The sequence below is a fragment of the Pygocentrus nattereri genome, chromosome 5 (genome assembly GCF_015220715.1).
Source record: "Pygocentrus nattereri isolate fPygNat1 chromosome 5, fPygNat1.pri, whole genome shotgun sequence".
Taxonomy (NCBI): Eukaryota; Metazoa; Chordata; class Actinopteri; order Characiformes; family Serrasalmidae; genus Pygocentrus; species Pygocentrus nattereri.
Window position 1 is genome coordinate 16,127,436 of NC_051215.1, and position 17,984 is coordinate 16,145,419.

General features: G+C 36.9%; 1 protein-coding gene across 2 annotated transcripts; it reads left to right on the forward strand.

Annotated features, from left to right (window-relative positions):
• The first annotated feature begins 154 nt into the window (after positions 1-154).
• On the forward strand, positions 155-15,224 carry cep44 (centrosomal protein 44). 2 transcript variants are annotated; one of them, XM_017701468.2, is made up of 11 exons: positions 155-271; positions 912-1,019; positions 4,647-4,794; positions 7,645-7,791; positions 7,913-8,011; positions 9,033-9,200; positions 9,501-9,713; positions 11,170-11,242; positions 12,948-13,054; positions 14,175-14,212; positions 14,609-15,224. In XM_017701468.2, exons 2-11 carry the CDS (start codon positions 922-924, stop codon positions 14,655-14,657), a joined length of 1,140 nt encoding a protein of 379 aa, XP_017556957.1. In that variant the 5' UTR covers positions 155-271; positions 912-921; the 3' UTR covers positions 14,658-15,224. The 2 variants fall into 2 exon arrangements, with proteins under 2 accessions (XP_017556957.1, XP_017556956.1); XM_017701467.2 differs by lacking the exon at positions 155-271 and adding an exon at positions 372-719.
• The last annotated feature ends 2,760 nt before the right edge of the window (positions 15,225-17,984 follow it).

Consider the following 17,984-nt stretch of genomic DNA (forward strand, 5'->3'; position numbering starts at 1 on the left):
TTTCAAGGCATATATACAAATTATGTTTATTTAAAAAACACAGAAGATAAACATAAAACAAATAAATAATAAAAGCGATGTCGTCGTCTCGTTTGACGTTTCTTGTTTTTGGTGGAAGTGACGCAAAACACTGGGCTGGTTTCATTTGGGGGAAATCCAAAACAGCACTTTCGATTGTCTTTTTTTTTTAACCTGACTGAACTCGCCAACATAAGTAGATTTGTCTTGAAAATAAGAACAATTATTGAAGGCTTTAGTTCAATAGAAAAAAGTAAGTAAATAAGCAAATCTAATTGTTAGGAAAGAGTCCTCCCATGTACTGTTGTTGAAGGCGTTTTTAGCGAATGTGTGGATGTGAAAGGACAATCTGTTGCCAGCAGCGCGCGCTTAGAAACCAACTAAAACAAAATGCCACTTTAAAACTTCTAAAAACAAAGTAAACCAGTGCGATATGAAGATTATTTGATAGTATATGTGAAGAACATACTTTATACACAAAGGATAATTAAATGCATTTATCTTCATTTTCACTCTGGGATGAAAGCGAGGATGCTGTGCTGCTGTTAACAGTTAACGATGCAAAGAAACGAAGTGATATTTATTGGACTAACTCATATATCTAGATCTAAAGTTCTTTAAATTAGTGTTGAATTATTGTCTTTGCTAGCTAAGAAGTGTCTGCTTTTTTCATCACTCAGCCTGAAATAACGTTAACATCGGTACGTGGCGGAAATAAAGTAATATCGCACCTTTTGTGCGAAAATAATTCATGTAGACTACATATAAATACATAACTTAGCTAACTACATGTCTAAAGACAACAGCTTTTGTAATCCATTCTGTTGTCATTTAACGTAAGTTTGATGATGCATCTGTCTGAAAGCTGGGTTGCTTTACTTTTCTACTGTCAGGCTCGGTAAGATGGCTACGATGGCTACAGGTGATCTGAAGGGAAGCCTCAGGAAACTGCAAACTTCACTCCGATCTCTCAAATATCAAAGAGAAGTGGACTATAAAGGGTATGATTGTCGATTTTTAAAAAAATTATATTTTAATATGCTGCCTGTATGGATAGATGCACTCTATGATCCTATCTGAAAAGTATAAAGACACTCATTCTAATTAATACTTTAAAGTACACCCAATGCTGACACAGGTGTTCAAGCAGAGGTTGTACAATCACCATAGAAAAGCATTGCCAGTAGAATAGGACACTGTGGAGCAGCTGCACACGAGATTAAGGGCACAATGCCCAACAGGTGTCGGCTAGAGGAGGATAACCCTCTGGCGTTGGGCTATGAAACAAAGGAACTGTGTTCTTCGGTGTGATAGAGGTCCATCCAATACCACTTGGATGAGGTGGAGTGGTGTTTGGTGTTTCTAATGCAGAACTAATCATCCAACATCTGTACCTGACCTCACTAATGCTCTTGTGGGTGAATACAGTCAAATCGTTACAGCAATCCTTTAGTATAAAGCATTTTAAGGGGGGGGGGTTCAGGCTCCATATTAATACCCTTGATTTCAAAAGAAATGTTGAATGACTTTTATATGTAGTGTATTTTAGAAGTGCATGTTTATTAAAAGTTACAGAATACTAATCTGCGATCAGTTTATCACTTATTTAAAGAGCACAGAATAAGTTAAAAGTATAAGTAAAAAAAGAAGATACTGAAAAACAGAAACAGTATTATTTTCACAAATAGAAATTTAGGGATTAGAGTTTGGGACAGTTACCTCTGAGTATTTTAGTAGTTTGAGTACTAAATATTTTGTGTATATTTATCTTATTATTATCTTAATGTCTTGAGTTTAAATAGATCATAAGATAATCATTGTAAATACCTAAGTTATCTAGTTATCTATCTATTATAACAGTAATTGTTTTTTTGGTTTTTTTTGGCAGAATGGTCCATGGATAAATTATATATAATTTTGATTCATGCAGTCGTGGGTTCTACTCTGGCGGTCCTTTTTCATGTTGGAATTAACTGTAGTGAGTAATATGTATCATGGACTGTACTGTACATCACAGAAAAAGGCCTGACTTGCATTAGTAATTCCAGCCTGTGCCGCTTTGTGCGTGGTTACTTGATTTGCAAGATGAAAATTTCTGAAACTATGTGAGAGTGTTCCTTTTCCCCAAACAAGGTGTGGGCTAACTAATTTGGTGTGCTGCCTTTTCTGAAAACACATGTCCAAGTGACACTAGTGCCTGAAAAATTAACAAGAAGAAAGTAGTTTGTGCTAAGCAAAGCTTCAAGTGAATGCAAGGCTGGCTAATAATCCCATATCCGTTGTAAGTTTATCAAAGAGACTTACTATCAAAATAAATTACTAGTATACATTTCCAGGATGGTTACTGGCACTCATATGGAATAAGTGTGTTCACTAGACTGCCATAAAATAAGAATAGAAACTTGGGAGACATGTGGACAGTAGTTTGGTCAATAGTAAGGGCTATTAGATTTATTAGCCTATACATTAGACAAGGAGAAGGTTAACAGACATGCTAGATGCTATTTGCAGAGCAAAACTATTATTAAAGGGAAATTCCACAGATATTTCAAATGTTCTGCATAATTCAGTTGTTTACACGTGAACAAAGTTATTAAAAGTGTTTTGAAGTAAAATGGTTTATTGTAGAGAAACTCCTGACTTAGATTTGTTTACAGTGACGGTGATAGCAACTAGGTGTTGTTGCAAATATAGCCATTTAATTAATTATCTAAATGACCAATGAATCTACACATCTTTTGAGGTTTTATAAGTAATAATTAGGAATAATGGTCAAATAGTAATCAGTCTTTAGGGGGGATGTTTTCTTTGGGGTGGTAGCTTTTTTAGCCTTTTAACACTTCAGACGTCTGGTTCCTATCACCACCACTAAACAATTAAGACTTGTTAAGTTTCTCTAGAATGAAATGACTTATTAATAATTGAATCATGTAGAAATGTTATGGAATTCTCTTTTCCTTTAATAAAAGATTTCTTGCAAAGAATTCCTTTTTTATGCAATATGCTAAAACAAAAACAGATAGGAATAGGTTGATATTCATAAGGAGTACCAATATTGGCCAAAAACTGGCACCTTCCTTTTCCTAGCTGCAAACCAACAACAGAAAATAAAGTAAGAATCCAGTCGGTCTAAATGTGTAATTTTATAATGTGAAAAATGTTGAAGCCCTTGGGGGGAGCCATGCATCTGGTTGCTCTCTCAGGAAATCAGATTGACAGCTCGTCTTGGTCTCATTTTCATCAGTGATGCGCTGCTGTAAGCAGAAACACCTGCATGAGTCTCAGTAGATATTTGGAATGCCAATATGTCCTTGCCTGTTTATTCACAACCAGGGCTCTGCCTCACAAAGCAGAATTTCTTACTCAGCCATCTAACTTTAAGTTTTAACCTTAGTTAATTCTAACACTGGATTTTCAGTCTCACAGACATGGCAACTTATGCTGCATGCCTGTGTTGTTCCAGCGCAGTTTAAATTCAGGATTACAATTTATAAACAGCTCTTGGACGAAGGAAGGCTGAGTTCTTGACCAATGACGAATAGCTTCTGATGGACGTGGATGTAGGGGTGGGCAAAATGGCAACAATATCTTATGACCTTTTCATGATATTTTGACACAGACACAATATATTTAAAAACTGCTGATAAAAACTGGGCACTGTGATTTACTGTGCTGCACTAAAACCAGTTAAAGCAAACTAATTATATCCTCTTTTTAATAAAACATGCCGCCTGTTTCAGTTCAGTTGTTATGTTCAGATTATATCCCCATCATACACAGAAAAGCATATTGTGTATCATGATAAAAGTTTGTGATGATGAGAAAATATCATCATATTGGCCACCTGAAAGTGGATCTTTATGGTCCTTTTGGATAGCCTATTTTTTGTCAGCTACTTTATGTTTATTAGTTGAACATGCTTTGAGAAACAGGCTCCAGATAAAGTTTAATAATGAAACATTATTCTACACCAGATTTTATTGAGATGATAAATATATTTACATATATAAAGTGATGCAGAATATTCTGTTGGCTAAAATGTTGCAACACATGCCAAATCAATCCAAAACAAAACTGAAACTAAATGATGACCTCACAGGGGCCTACAGCCTGAGCTACAGATTACTTCTTTTAAACAGCCTACATTTTTCCACATGGAGTTAACCATGATGATGTGTGTATCATTGAACTCATGAGCCAGTGTGTTTTTTTTGTTTTTTTTTTGGCCTGAGGCCTAAACATCTTGAGTAGTATAAACAGCCAGACTGTGCAGTCGTTTCATGTCCTCTATTTTAGTTTTGCAGTGTCGGGAGTGGAGTGCTTGTGCAGTGCCCCTGTAGTTTAAACACTACACTTTACATTAACCAGCCCTGTCCCAAAGCTGCACATCAGATGCTCGGAGATGTGGTTTGAAGTGCGATGCATCAAACACAGCAATCTCTTGAGTACACATTTGGCTCAGATACACTGAGGATGGTCCAGGAAAATGATTTCATTTGTCTCCAGCAGGATAGCCAGAAGATGGCCAGGACACAGTTTTTGTTTAGTTTTTCTTTTTGCATATATGTTTCAATATGTCAATCAGTCAGTTTGTTTAATTGTTTTCTGTTCTTTTTTCGCTGTGCCAGGTTGGCTAAAGGAGACCCGTGCTCATTTCTGCCCATCGTGAGCTTTGCCTTCACCTCCTTCTCCTCAGCTGTGGCCGAACACCTGGTGGAGAATGGCATTGAGCTTATGGGAAAGAATGACCTGAGCTTCATCGAGACTGTTTACAAGGTGTGCACATTTTACCTCATATGACCTGTGTGGTGTATAATATATATATATATATATATATATATATATATATATATATATATATATATATATATATATATACATACATACATATACATACATACATACATACACACATACATATATACATTTACAGCATTTGGCAGACGAGCGACTTACAATTTGGTCATTTTACACAGGTAGCAAAGGTAGAAGTCTTGCCCAAGGCCTCTTTTTGGTATAGTGTAGGGTGCTTACCCAGGTGGGGGATTGAACCCTAGTCTAGCGTAGAAGGCAGAGCTTTCTAACTTTTCCAACTACACTACGCCAACCATATTTTACATTGAAAAAAATACTGCATTATATTTATTTTACACATTCACATGTACACAAAATTTCCATATGTATAAAATTTATTAGACCAAAATAGTAATTGTCAAAAGTTAACTGAAAGACAAATACAGCCTATTTTATTTATGTTGAAATGAAGTACACATTTGAATAAAGTAAACTCAGTGCATCACAATTTGTTATTGAACATCCACAGCTGTCATCATTGAGAGTATTTCTGAAAATAAAATTGAGTTGCATATTTCAATTATAGACCGGTTGCAATTCCAGCTGAGTCCTCTTTTCAAAATCTGTTCAGGATGTAGTGTGTTGGAGTCATTATGCTGAATCTTTTAGCTGGTAATTTTTCGTTTTATTGAAGATCAGCAGCAGGCCTCTATATTATCAGCATGTTGTCTTCTATTATCTGTTATTGACTGCTTGGATCTTTTATGCGTTTGCCTTCATCAGCCTTCATGCCATGAAGTCCCCATGTGCTCCCTGATGCTTTCTGAGGAAAACAGCAGCGCTCATTTCCCGATAGTGGGGAGTCTCATATATCCACCACTGTATGCTCATGCTAATTATTAACCTGGCTAAAATGATTCCAGTTGCTTTCTGCAGTCCAGATCACTGTTCTTTGGCTCATTTTTAAGATTTTGAATAGGTTCCTCTTTTTGTTTACCAATGCTAATACCTTTTACTAGGGGTTATTCCAGTGTGATAATTATTAATAACACTATGTCATTGCAGCTTTTTCCTCCATCAAAATCCTGTGTTGGAAAATGAAGACGCTTCAAATTTATTATTATTATTATTGTTGTTGTTGTTGTTGTTAATTTATTTATTTTCATTTATCTTTCTTATATTGTACTAGTGTTTCCCACAGATTTAATTTGGTGCTAAGGTGGGGAGCTGGGGTGGAGGGATTCTTAGGCATAAATAAATAACCAAATTGATAAGAACAACTTATTCATTCATTCATTCAAAATATTGCTCCCAGATATAAGTATACACATTTTTTCATTTAAAAGGCTATATGGATATGTCAGTTAAATACATATGGATATGTTAAATACAAATATTAATAACACTAAGACTTCTTTATTTACAGGCTTAATTTATGTCTTTATGTCTTCCTTAAGCATTTCTTAAGTGTAAGAATATTTTCCCCTGTGAAGCCATATACTGTCTTGTAAATGTATATAAAAATGGATGTCCTGACCTGCTGCCTGGTTAATTTTTAACCTGGCATCCTAGTGCTTTAAAAGATGATGATTTAGCCTGCCTACCAGCTATTTTTGTATTGTATTTCAGTTTAAGCTGGCTTTATGACCACAAAGCACTTCTCTTACACTGTGAATTTGCACACTTCAGGGTATTTGAGCTAAGTCTCTCCTTGCACGGCTTGACGTTAAAATATTTTTCTTAAATAAATATTAGATGAATCAGTAGTGTAATCTCAACTAGGCATTCTTTTAAACAAAAGAAAGCACCAAAGCTACATTCGTGTAACAGTCAAATACAAATTGGATTTTTTTAAAAAGATTTTATTCAGTTAATACAAATGTTAAACTTTTTTTAATGGGTGTATATAAAATATACTTGTGTGTGGAGACTAAATAAATTTCTGTTCATATCACTCACCCCTACATTATTCTGAATCTGAGATAAAAGCATTGCATTTTAATATGCTATTCTGTTTTGGCACAGAGTTCAGGATTTATATGCTCTGGCTTTGTGTTGTCAGACTTATCTTTGACCCTGTGGCCTTGTCCATGCACTGGGAAGTTTTACCCTCCTATCTAAACCAGAAGGCTCTTTCAGAGAGCAGTGTGATGTGGAGCATCTGTAGCATACAGCTCTATCCAGCTCCACTCATCTTCACTCCAGTGTCATTCTGGCTCCCTGCAGGCAGACTACTTCTGAGTAATTACTGTTTTCGGTCCATGTTTCCTATAGAGGGGAAAAAAAGAGTTTTTCATGTTGGTCCAAACCGTTGGATATGAGCTCTGTTTTTGTGCGCACTGCTACAAAGCAGATGAGCTGCTGTGTCTACCGGAACGTTCTCCTGTTCATTGACCCTCCGTGTGACTGAAGCAAGGCTTTGGCCCTCCTCCCAGTCTGAAGAGTGGCTAAAGTATATTTGATACACAGAGGAAAGAAGTGTACTGGGATGTTACATGCCATCATGACGTCCAGAGAGCTGCAGAGGGCAGTGGAGGCATTTGCTCTGAATTAAAGGCATTGTAACAGGAAAGCGACATTTAGCAGTGCTGTCATACCTTCCATTTCTGCCTTCCTCCCGTGCGCTGAAGCGGATTGTTTCTATTAAGCTCTTTCCTGTGATAATTCCTGGTTGTTCCCCACATTGTCTCCTCTCGTCAGACTGAGTTGCATGTTTCAGTAGAAAATTGTAACACTTTGATTGCTAATTGTCAGATGGTTCTTCATCATCTGGGTTGTCCCCTGTCATCATTGTTAAATTGAATGAGAATATACTCATGTCTCTTTGCTTAGGTCCTGCGTGACCTCTTCAGTTACAAACCTCTGCTGACCAAGCAGCAGTTCCTGCAGTTCGGTTTTGCGGAGAGAAAGGTCGGCCTTATCTGTGACATAATTGCCTTTGTGCTGGAGAAACACAAACAGCTCACAAAAGGCGCCAAGGTACTGATTGTTGATGTTGTTTATATGCACCAATTTGGCCATACATATTCACATGTAAAAATAAACGGATTTCCATTCAGAGGTTTAATTTAATTTAATTTAATTTCATTTAACTTTTCAGTCCATTAGTCCACCAAAAAGAAGGCTGTTGTCTCGTAGTGACTCGAAATCCACAGAATTGCCTTCACACAAACAAATACAGAGGATGTCAACTCAGACAGTAAGTGAAAACGAAATCAACACCTTTTGCAAATCAGTCACATTGATGTTCATTTCAGTATCCTCAGTAACAGTGACATAACTGTGGTATTAATGGTGATGGCATATATTAGAATAAAGCAAACACATTTATTTAAACACATATTTTTTTTTTTATCAATAACAATAATCACAATAAGCCTTTCTTCTACCACACAGTATAGTTTAATTTGGCTATAGCTGCCAAGCAACACAACAGTCAAAAATGATCCAATAAACAGAACCATGTTTTTTAATGACATGACACATAATGCGTAATTTAGTTGGTCATACAGTACTGTGCAAAAGTCTGATACCTTCTTTCATTCATTTAATTCACAGTCAAAAGGGCAAGATTTTTCTTTTTTTTCTATTGGGGATTAGATGAAATGTACTCTTGCATAAGGAAAGCTAAAGGATAATTTCCAAACTGATGTTGACCTGGCACACCTCCAAAACTGTCTCCATCAGATAAACAGTAGGCCTACTTAATGCTTTCATCTTTGAGAAACAGGAGAAAATCCACTGGTGTTTCTGTCTATCCTTTCTTCTGTGAGAAAACTCTGTCTGAAAGGAAGTGTAGCTCTGGAGAAACAGCTATATAAAAAGGAAATAGACAAAAAAGAAGTTACTTGGATTGAGTGAAGCAGAAAATGCAACCAACTTCTAATCCTGAACTTTGGAGTTGTGGAAAGGCTGGTCACATTAAATACTGAAAAACTGACCTTATATTAGCTGTTGCAGTTTCTGTGTATTTTTTTCCTGACTCTGAAAAATGAATAACTTGGTCGTGAAATGGTTGTTTGTGATTAGAAAGTAAGTAAATTAAGAATAGACTTTTCACATTGCTGTGTGTGTTACTGTATGAAGTATTTTAAAACTCCGAATGTGGCTCATTAGGTTTTAGAACCAGAACCATTTAGTATTGCCATGTCCGTAAATGGTTTCATTATGGGGCTAGGTCTGGAGTACGATATTATGGCTGATTGCTTTGTTTTGTGCAGGTTGTTCTGAGTAGGCCGCTGGTGGAGAGGCACTTGAGCTGCAGCACTCCAGCACAGTTCAGCCTATCCTCTGATGAGCCACCTCAGCAGAAGGAGGACGTGGCTGATGATGATGAGGACGGAAAAGATTCTTCTGACATGATGAGCCCTCGACCTGCTGCTCACATGGTGCGAATCTGTATAAGCTGCATTCTTCACATTATCTCTGTCACTAGCTAACCCACCTACATATGCACAGATTCATTCATTCAGGTACTGCAACTATTCATTTGTTTATTTTCCTTTGGGAATGCACCATCTGCTGTCTGCACAAGCCACCTACAATCTTTTAGAGCATCTGTTGAAGGAGTGAAATGTACCTTAAAGTGCTAACATAACAGTACATCCAGCCTATAGCAATTAATCATATGCTATTAATCAATTAAAAGGCACACATACATGTTCTCACTTGTGAATGGTTTCTCATAGGGATATGTGTCAGAGAGTATGTTAAGGGTAGTGGAGGCAGGTCTGCAGGACTGTGTGTGTAGGCTGGGGCAGCAGCTGACCCTTCTGGATGCGAGGCTGCAGGCTTTGGAGAAAAGCATGGCTGGGAAAATCACCATAGAGCGCAGTGACTGGGAGAACCTGCAGAGCCGTGTGCTGCTGCTGGAGACTAGACTGGCTCTGAACTCAGCACAGGTACTGCAAACAGCTCAAATTAACAGCTTTCTCTAGTCTAACTAGACCAAATTCTGAAGTAGCTCTGCCCTGCACATTTTATTGTTTTCTTTCCTCTAACACACCCACTTCAACTCAGGAAGGGCCTTTAAATAAGTGTATTGGTTTGTGTAGGTATGTTAGACCAAAGCCATACATTCTTGCTTGCCATGCTTGATATGCTTGTAGGAAGGGTAGACAAATTCAGTACAGGTACTCAAGTACTGTCCTGGTCTCTTGGCAGTAGAATTGACAACAAAATCTTTGCAGATTTGTAACCATGCTATAACACACTGCTTGGTGGAAAAATGGGATAAATGACCACAGATTCCCATATATGGATCATTCTTCCAAATTGGTTCAAAAAGCTCAAAAGTTTTATCAAACTTTTAACTGACTTGGAGACTAAAATTATTTTGCTTTGAATGACCATATACCTTAATTATGTTTATTAAAACAAATGACAGAACATTCCATTTTGTCGCTACCAAAACAACCATGACACTACTGAAACATACCAAATGTTTCAGTATTGACTGTTTCGGTAGTGATCATTTTAGATCATTTTGAGGATGATTGAAAACTGTTAGCCAGTACATAGCTAGCAAACACAACTTTGAACAGTTGTACACATATAAAATCTTTTTTTCATTAAAACACAAAAATGTTTACTTAATTGCAATTATGTACTATTTTCATAAAATCTTCTGCAGTATTATGTTGATTTTGCTCTTGAGACCTAAACATTGGGCTGGACCTTCTTTTTAAGCCTGTGCATATGATTTTAATATGTATAATGTGTAATGAATTATGTGGTCTAAAAAATGTCCTCAATATCTGACTCCTCTGCCTATTACTATTTCAGGCTTTACAGGGTGACTTTTTTGCATTTCATGATGCATTTATTCTTTTTTATAGGTTAAATACAGCATTAACAGTAATTGTGCATTAAAATGTGCAGATGTGTGTTCTCTGTAGAGGATATGTAATTAACAAACCAAAACATGTCATTTGTCCAGGGGTTAGGCACCTGACAAACTTCTATGTAAAAAGCTATTTAATTAAGCAGTAACTGAAAAAAAAACACTTAGGCAGTAAGTGAAAAAACACTTATATTAGACTATATAACTAAACTATATTTATTAAACTATTAACCATTTCATTTAACCATTTCTTGTCCTTGAAGACGGGATTATTTGTGAAACCAGTACCTTTTTTGGCTGATCAGTGTTCATTAAATCAGGTTTGCTAATGGAGGACTTGAACATACAGTATCTGTGCATTTGCTGTGGGCATCAAGGAGAAATCTGGAACCAAATCTCTGTCCTTCTAACTAGCTCCCAAGATATTAAGTACTAGTTTGAAAAACATTGCAGGTATGCTTTTTGCATTTTGTGCTGCCCAATTGGGTATCTTTTGGATTTCTTCATCTGCACAGGATCCAGGGAGAGCAGGAGGATTGGTGAATCTGCCAGCTGGTGTAGAGAAGAGCTACTTTAGTGAGGAGACAGGTGAGGATGGCTCATACAGGCCCCTTCAAACTTTGTGTGAGCATTGAGGACATGACTCAGATAAGACGTTTCATGTTTATGATGTTTAATTTCTGATATATGAGGGCTTTAGAGGGGAATTCTGCCAGTTGTTTTGCCTAAGTAATATTTTAAATCAGTAAAGTGCAGAAGTCATAGAGAGTGGTTTGATTCTTTGTAGAGAAATGTACCAAGTCTGAATTATTCACACTGGTAGTGATAGGAAGCAGCCATCTGAAGCGTTTAATGACTTTCAAAGCTACAGTCACATAAAGACCTTGTTTTGGCCTAAAACATTTTAAATCCATTTGTGGCAGAGTGCTTTATGTGGGATGCTGTAAAAAAAAAAAAAAAAATAGAACCCATCTTATTTAAAGATTTGTAAAAGAATGGGTTGCTCTCAGGAGCTCAGTGAATTCCAGCATGGTACCGTGATAGGATGCCACGTGTGCAAGTCCAGTCGTGAAATTTTGTCACTACTAAATATTCCACAGTCAATTGTCAGGGGAATTATAACAAAGTGGAAGCAATTGGAAATGACAGCAACTCAGCCACAAAGTGGTAGGCCACGTAAAATGACAGAGCAGGGTCAGCGGATGCTGAGACACATGGTGAGCCATCTTTCTGCATAATCAATCAGCACAGACCTCCAAACTTCATGTGGCCTTCAGATTAGCTCAAGAACAATGCATAGAGAGCTTCATGGAATGGGTTTCCAAGGCTGAGCAGCTGCATCCAAGCCTTACATCACCAAGCGCAATGCAAAGATTCGAATGCAGTGATGTAAAGCACTGCCACTGGACTCTAGAGCAGTGGAGACGTGTTCTCTGAAGTGACAAATCATGCTTCTCCATCTGGCAATCCGATGGATGACTCTGGGTTTGGTGGTACCAGGAGAACCATACTTGTCTGACTGCAATTTGCCAAGTATAAAGTTTGGTGGAGGGGGGATTATGGTGTGGGGATGTTTTTCAGGAGTTGGGCTCAGCCCCTTAGTTCCAGTGAAAGGAACTCTTAATGCTTCAGCAGACCAGGAGATTTTGGTTAATTTCATGCTCCCAACTTTGTGGGAACAGTTTGATGATGGCCTCTCCCTGTTCCAACAATGACTGTGCACCAGTGCACAAAGCATGATCCATAAAGCCATGGATGAGTGGGTTTGATGTGGAAGAACTTGACTGGCGTGCACAGAGTCCTGACCTCAACCCAATAGCCTCAACCTCAACACCTTTGGGATGAATTAGAGTGGAGACTACAAGCCAGGCCTTCTCATCCAACATCAGTGTCTTACCTCACAAATGTGCTTCTAGAAGAATGGTCAAAAATTTCCATAAACACACTCCTAACCCTTGATGAAAGCCTTCTCAAAAAAGTTGAAGCTTTTATAGCTGCAAAGGGTGGGCTAACATCATTAAACCCTATGGATTAATAATGGGATCTCACCCAATTTCATATGCATGTGAAGGCAGGTGAGCGATTGCTTTTGGATACATAGTGTATATACTATCACCAGCACTGTTAAGAAATCAGAATTCATTTTAATTTAATGATCAGTTTAATACCAACCCATTCTGAATTACTTTGTTTGCTATTATTTAACCTTGCAAAATGTAAAAAAAAAAATCAATGTATATTCTGTGTTTGTATATTTGAAGACTTAAAGTTGTCCTTTTATGCATGTCACCAGTTTTAGAGTCAGTTCCCCTGAGTAGTTCCATGGTGGTGTTGCGATCAGCATCAGACAGAAACAGTGCCCCATATACTTCAGCCAGCCTTCCACCATCATCTCCAGAGGTGAGTTTTATCTTTTCATCCATACATTTCTCCATCTACACTGTATGTCCAAAAGTTGAGGTTGTATTATTTTTGGAACAAAATCATCACTCCAGCTCATCCAAGCTATTGGACAGAGCTCTGTCTATCACTTCAGAGAATGCAGTTTCACTGCTTCACAGCCCAGTGCTGTGGGCTTAATACCTCTACTTAACATTTAGCCTTGAGCGTAGTGACAAGGTGAGCAGGTGAGGCTGCTCCAGCTGATTATGTGCGGTTGGACACCTATGTCAGAATGAGTGCACCTTAGCATAGCTGAATTCACTAATTAAAATGGCTGTCTGGATACTCTTCCATCTTTCCATCTATTTAGAGAAGTATGATAAAATGTTACCAAAAGAAAATAAAAAAAGAGTGAAAACGTACACTTTGAAAAAACAGTTCATATGCTTTTAAATATAAATACTGGCACATTTAGGACTATAATCACATATTGTGGATGTGTTTGGATGCATGTAGAGCATCCTGGCTTGTCCTGATGTGTATTAGTTATTAAAGAACTTCTTGGAAAGCCATTAGATGCAGAGCTGTTCCCTCTTTTACCTGCTTTATGTTTCCATCAACTTTCTGTGCAAACTGCAACATAACATAAAAATGCTTAAAATGTTTGCCATTGTTGTTGCCCTGAAGCTTATTTCAGTTTAGCAATAAAAATGATTTACGAAAAGATGTCATTCCTGCATAAAACATTTGGTGTTGGATTATCGCTAAAAGTAATTGTGTAACTTTGGCTTCTCTGTATCCCCGATAACTCTTATGTGAGACATCACATTTCACAAAAGACCTTTGTGAGGGGAGAATGTGTAACATGACACCAAACTGATGCATAATTTTTTTATTATTATTTTTGAACACTTTATGTACCAAAGTTGAATAGAAAAATGTTTTGCCAACATTATTACATATTACAGACAATTTCCATTTCCATTGCCTACATTGACTGACCTTTTGAGGTATTACATGGTTTTTGCTGTCATGCTCAGAAGAAGATCATATAAACTGAGCTGAAATTTTGAAAACCTGTTTCTTGTTTGTTTTGTGTTTGTTTTGTTTTGATCATTTTCGGTCTTCTACTTTCTAGGAGAGTATTAAAGAGAGACTGGAGAGAATAGCCAATATGTAAGTACAGTTGTGTATTTCATAGGTTTCTGTCTTTCCCACTATTTGCACGACCGTGTAAGATCAGAGAGTAAGGTGGACCCAGAGAGGACATGCTGTCAAAAGCAAAACAAGTATCTCCAAATAGTAATTTTACAGGAGAAGGCAAAACCACTCTTACCTTTCAATGTAAGTAAATGTAAAGAGGTTTTTGAGCATTTCAATTGGTCAATTCATCATGAAATTTTCACATGACGTAAAGGACAGCTGGTGTGTCGACATGATGTAGAAAAATAAAATTAAACTAAAATGGAGATACATGGTTTTAATTGGACGACGATGATATGCAGTCATTTATGTTTGCATGCATGCTTAATACAGTAAAGTCACACCAGTGTTTTTTCTTTCCTTTTTTAGGATGAAGAACACATCCAGCCTTTTGAAGAATATAGAGCCCACAATATGATTTTGTGGAACCATTTATTCAACTCATCCAGATGAATGTAAACGTGTAGGTGTAAAAGGGACCCTCATCAGATGGCCAGTAGGTTTTGTTACAGTCAGCAATATATATTTATGTGCCTTTTGTACAGGGTTTTGATGCATTTTCTAGAACATGGACCAGTGGACAGACTAAAGTGTTCTAAAAATGAAGCTGAGGTCAGTATTTTTCCAAGTTAATAATTCTAGTGTCATCCGTTAGAACCACTTTTATTATCTAAACCTGCACTTTTATTACATTATGCTGTGCCTTCTGTTGCTGTAGCTGTATGTCAAGCCCTTTCTGCCTTTTGGCTAATATTAAGTTTAGCTGAAAATGTATTTTCTTGTCTTGTCCATTAGATGTCACTGTAACCTTGACCCAAGGTATTTTTTTTTTGTGCCTGTGCTGCCCTCTATGGTCCACTCTGCATATTGCTCAAGTGTCATAAATGGTCTAAACCAAAGGCATAATCATTCTGTATTCACATTCCATTTGTGCATTACCCTAGCTTTCAGATCAAATAAAACCATGTAAGCAATGATAATGTGATACCTGTGTGAAGACTATTTATATTCAGTTTGTTCATGACTGCGGATGTGTGTGGATGAATTATTAATTTCGTTTAGCTCTCATTCTTTTTCACAGTGAGAGTGACAGATTCTGATTGAGTGACAACGCTGTGTTGATGGTATGCAGGCTCTGGTCTCTGTGAATAATTTTGTGTGTGTGTTTTACATTCTGCTTCAGGGAGTTGTAACACGTGGGAGTGTAATTAAAGTTGTGGCAGACGCTGTAGCCCTCCCACCTTTACACACACTCTGCTGGAGCTCCTGAGTGTGCTCTGTGATGGCTCTTAGAGGATTCTGCAGCTTTTTAATTAAACCTCTCAAAGCCGACTCCTCCGTTTGCTTAAGCTCTGTTGGAGGTAATCAAGTCCTGGGCTTTTGTAAAGGAAATGCTTCGGTCTTCTTTTCTCCCCCTTGGACCTACTTTTCATGAAGTACAGAATACCAAACACCATGGAAGGCCCATTTTCATTCTCACATTGTGACCTACATATGCTCTGTCCACAAATGTGTTCTCGGTTAGACAGCCGTACAGAACATTCACAAAAATCCCACATTTTTTATAAAATATAAGCCTTTATTTCAAAAAGGCAGGAACGTATGTGACCTGTATTAAATTAAAAACAGTATATATATATATATATATATATATATGTGTGTGTGTGTGTGTGTGTGTGTGTGTGTGTGTGTGCACTTCTTAAACTTTTGGATGAATTTTTAACAAGCTGCAAAGGACTAGGTCTTTCCTGGATGCTCCTTTTATACTGAAACAGGATTTGCATCACATAATTAAGATTATTTATTTTTTTATTTAATATTTCACAATGTTCCTAGTCTTAATTTGCCACTATCCCAGCTTTTATGGAACAGTTTTATATATATATATATATATATATATATATATATATATATATATATATATATATATATATATATATATATATATATATTTGTGCCCCGGATCAGTCAAACCAAAAAGTTGAATTTGCACAAGGCTGAGAATTCTAACTTTGAGTAGTTAAACATCAAAACAGTGATATCCATCTGAAAGGTTATTATTGTTGTGGTACATAATGACTTGTAATCCATCTTTTTACCTTCTTTACTGTGGTATAACTAGAATGTATGCACAAGTAGGGCAGTTTCAGTTACCTACAGTAATGCCTCATTATAAAATCAAGACATGATTGATTGCAGTATACTCACTGTTTGAATGGAATGGTTATTTGCATTTGTGTAATCACAGAGAATAACCTTTGGATGACCTACTAGCCACTTATTACGTAAGATGTTTTCCTGATTTATCAGGGTTTGGGTTTGCATTGAAAATGCAACCCAGTCCTACATTTTTAAAATGAAATAGTTTTAAAAACATTTTTAAAACTACTGTTTGTATGTGAAGTGCTGGACACTTATATATATTCTTTTCTTTATTTCAAAAGATCATTTGGGACACTAGGCTACTGTGCTTCAATATTTATATATTATGACATGCTGCTTTATTGTAATCATACAGAAATAAATGTTAGATTTCTCTAATGCAAACCATAGCAACAAGTAAAAATATCCTTGGATTTATGAATTTCCAGCTGACCTCATAGCGGTGAGGGAAAAATCCTTGAACTGAGAAACTTTCTCTCAGCTAGCAACAAGTTAACCTCTGAAGCAGTGAGTGAAAATGTCCCTCAGACTGAAGAGATTTCTCTTAACAGGCAATGAGCTAACTTCTGTGGCAGCAAGTGAAAATCTTCTTAGAATCGATGAACTTTCGCTCAGCCATCAACATGCTAACCTCCATAGCAGCGAGGTAAAATCTTGTTTGGGCTGAAAAACGTTATGCTAATTTCTGTAGTGATAATATATATTACTTTCTATAGAGTGATTATCTGAATCTCACCACAAGCAGTTCAATGCATAAATGTCCTGACATGTTGTGCAAATGACAAATAAACTTGAAACTGAAACTGAAACATACCTAGTAACAGATGAGGAACTTTCTCTTGGCAGTCAATGAGCCAACTTTTGTAGCTGTAAGTGAAAATCCTCTTTCAGTCTGTCAGTCTTTCTCTCGGCCGCAACATACCTAACCTTCATAGTGGAGAGTAAACATTTCCTTTGAACTGAAAAACACTCAGCTAACATAAGCTAGCCTTTGTGGTGGTGAGTGAAAATTTCTACGTTTTCAAAATGTTTATGTATTGACATAAGTAGATATGTACAGGGAAAATACCAGACATTGGCATCAGCCCACTATTCCTATATTGGTGCATCCCTACAGACTACAAAGGACAAACTATGAGTTTACAAAGTCTGGAGTGCTAGATCACTGCTCTGTTGTGATTGAGTTCATCTGAACATAAATAAAATTCTTGGTTTCCTGTCACAGATTTGTTAAGGCAGCTGTAAAGAATAACAGTCTTCTTGCCTTCATTAGGCTAATTTCAGAATTTAAATGAGTTGGGATAAATTCACATCCCATTATTTTCAGTTTCAATAATATAAACTAATTCCAGGCATGCAGTATTTCCACTGAAAATTATTAACCCCTTTAAATTTTATGTAGCTTATGTTGTGTACAGACTCCCATTCCTCATTTCTAGAATGTAATAATAACTCAGTAAGGTTTATATTGTTTCCTCTGTAGTTACCAAGTAAGTCTTGTGGATGATGTGGATGTCTGTTTAATGCATTAACTTTTCTTTGAGAGGAAGTTCATGTAAATCAGCTTTTTGGCCTTTATTTG

Excerpts from the sequence above, each read along its gene's own strand:
- cep44 (XM_017701468.2), top strand. The coding sequence starts at position 922 with ATGGCTACGATGGCTACAGGTGATCTGAAGGGAAGCCTCAGGAAACTG. Across the intron at positions 1,020-4,646 it reads AGAGAAGTGGACTATAAAGG|GTTGGCTAAAGGAGACCCGT; the intron begins GTATGATTGTCG and ends TCGCTGTGCCAG. Across the intron at positions 13,055-14,174 it reads TTCCACCATCATCTCCAGAG|GAGAGTATTAAAGAGAGACT; the intron begins GTGAGTTTTATC and ends TCTACTTTCTAG.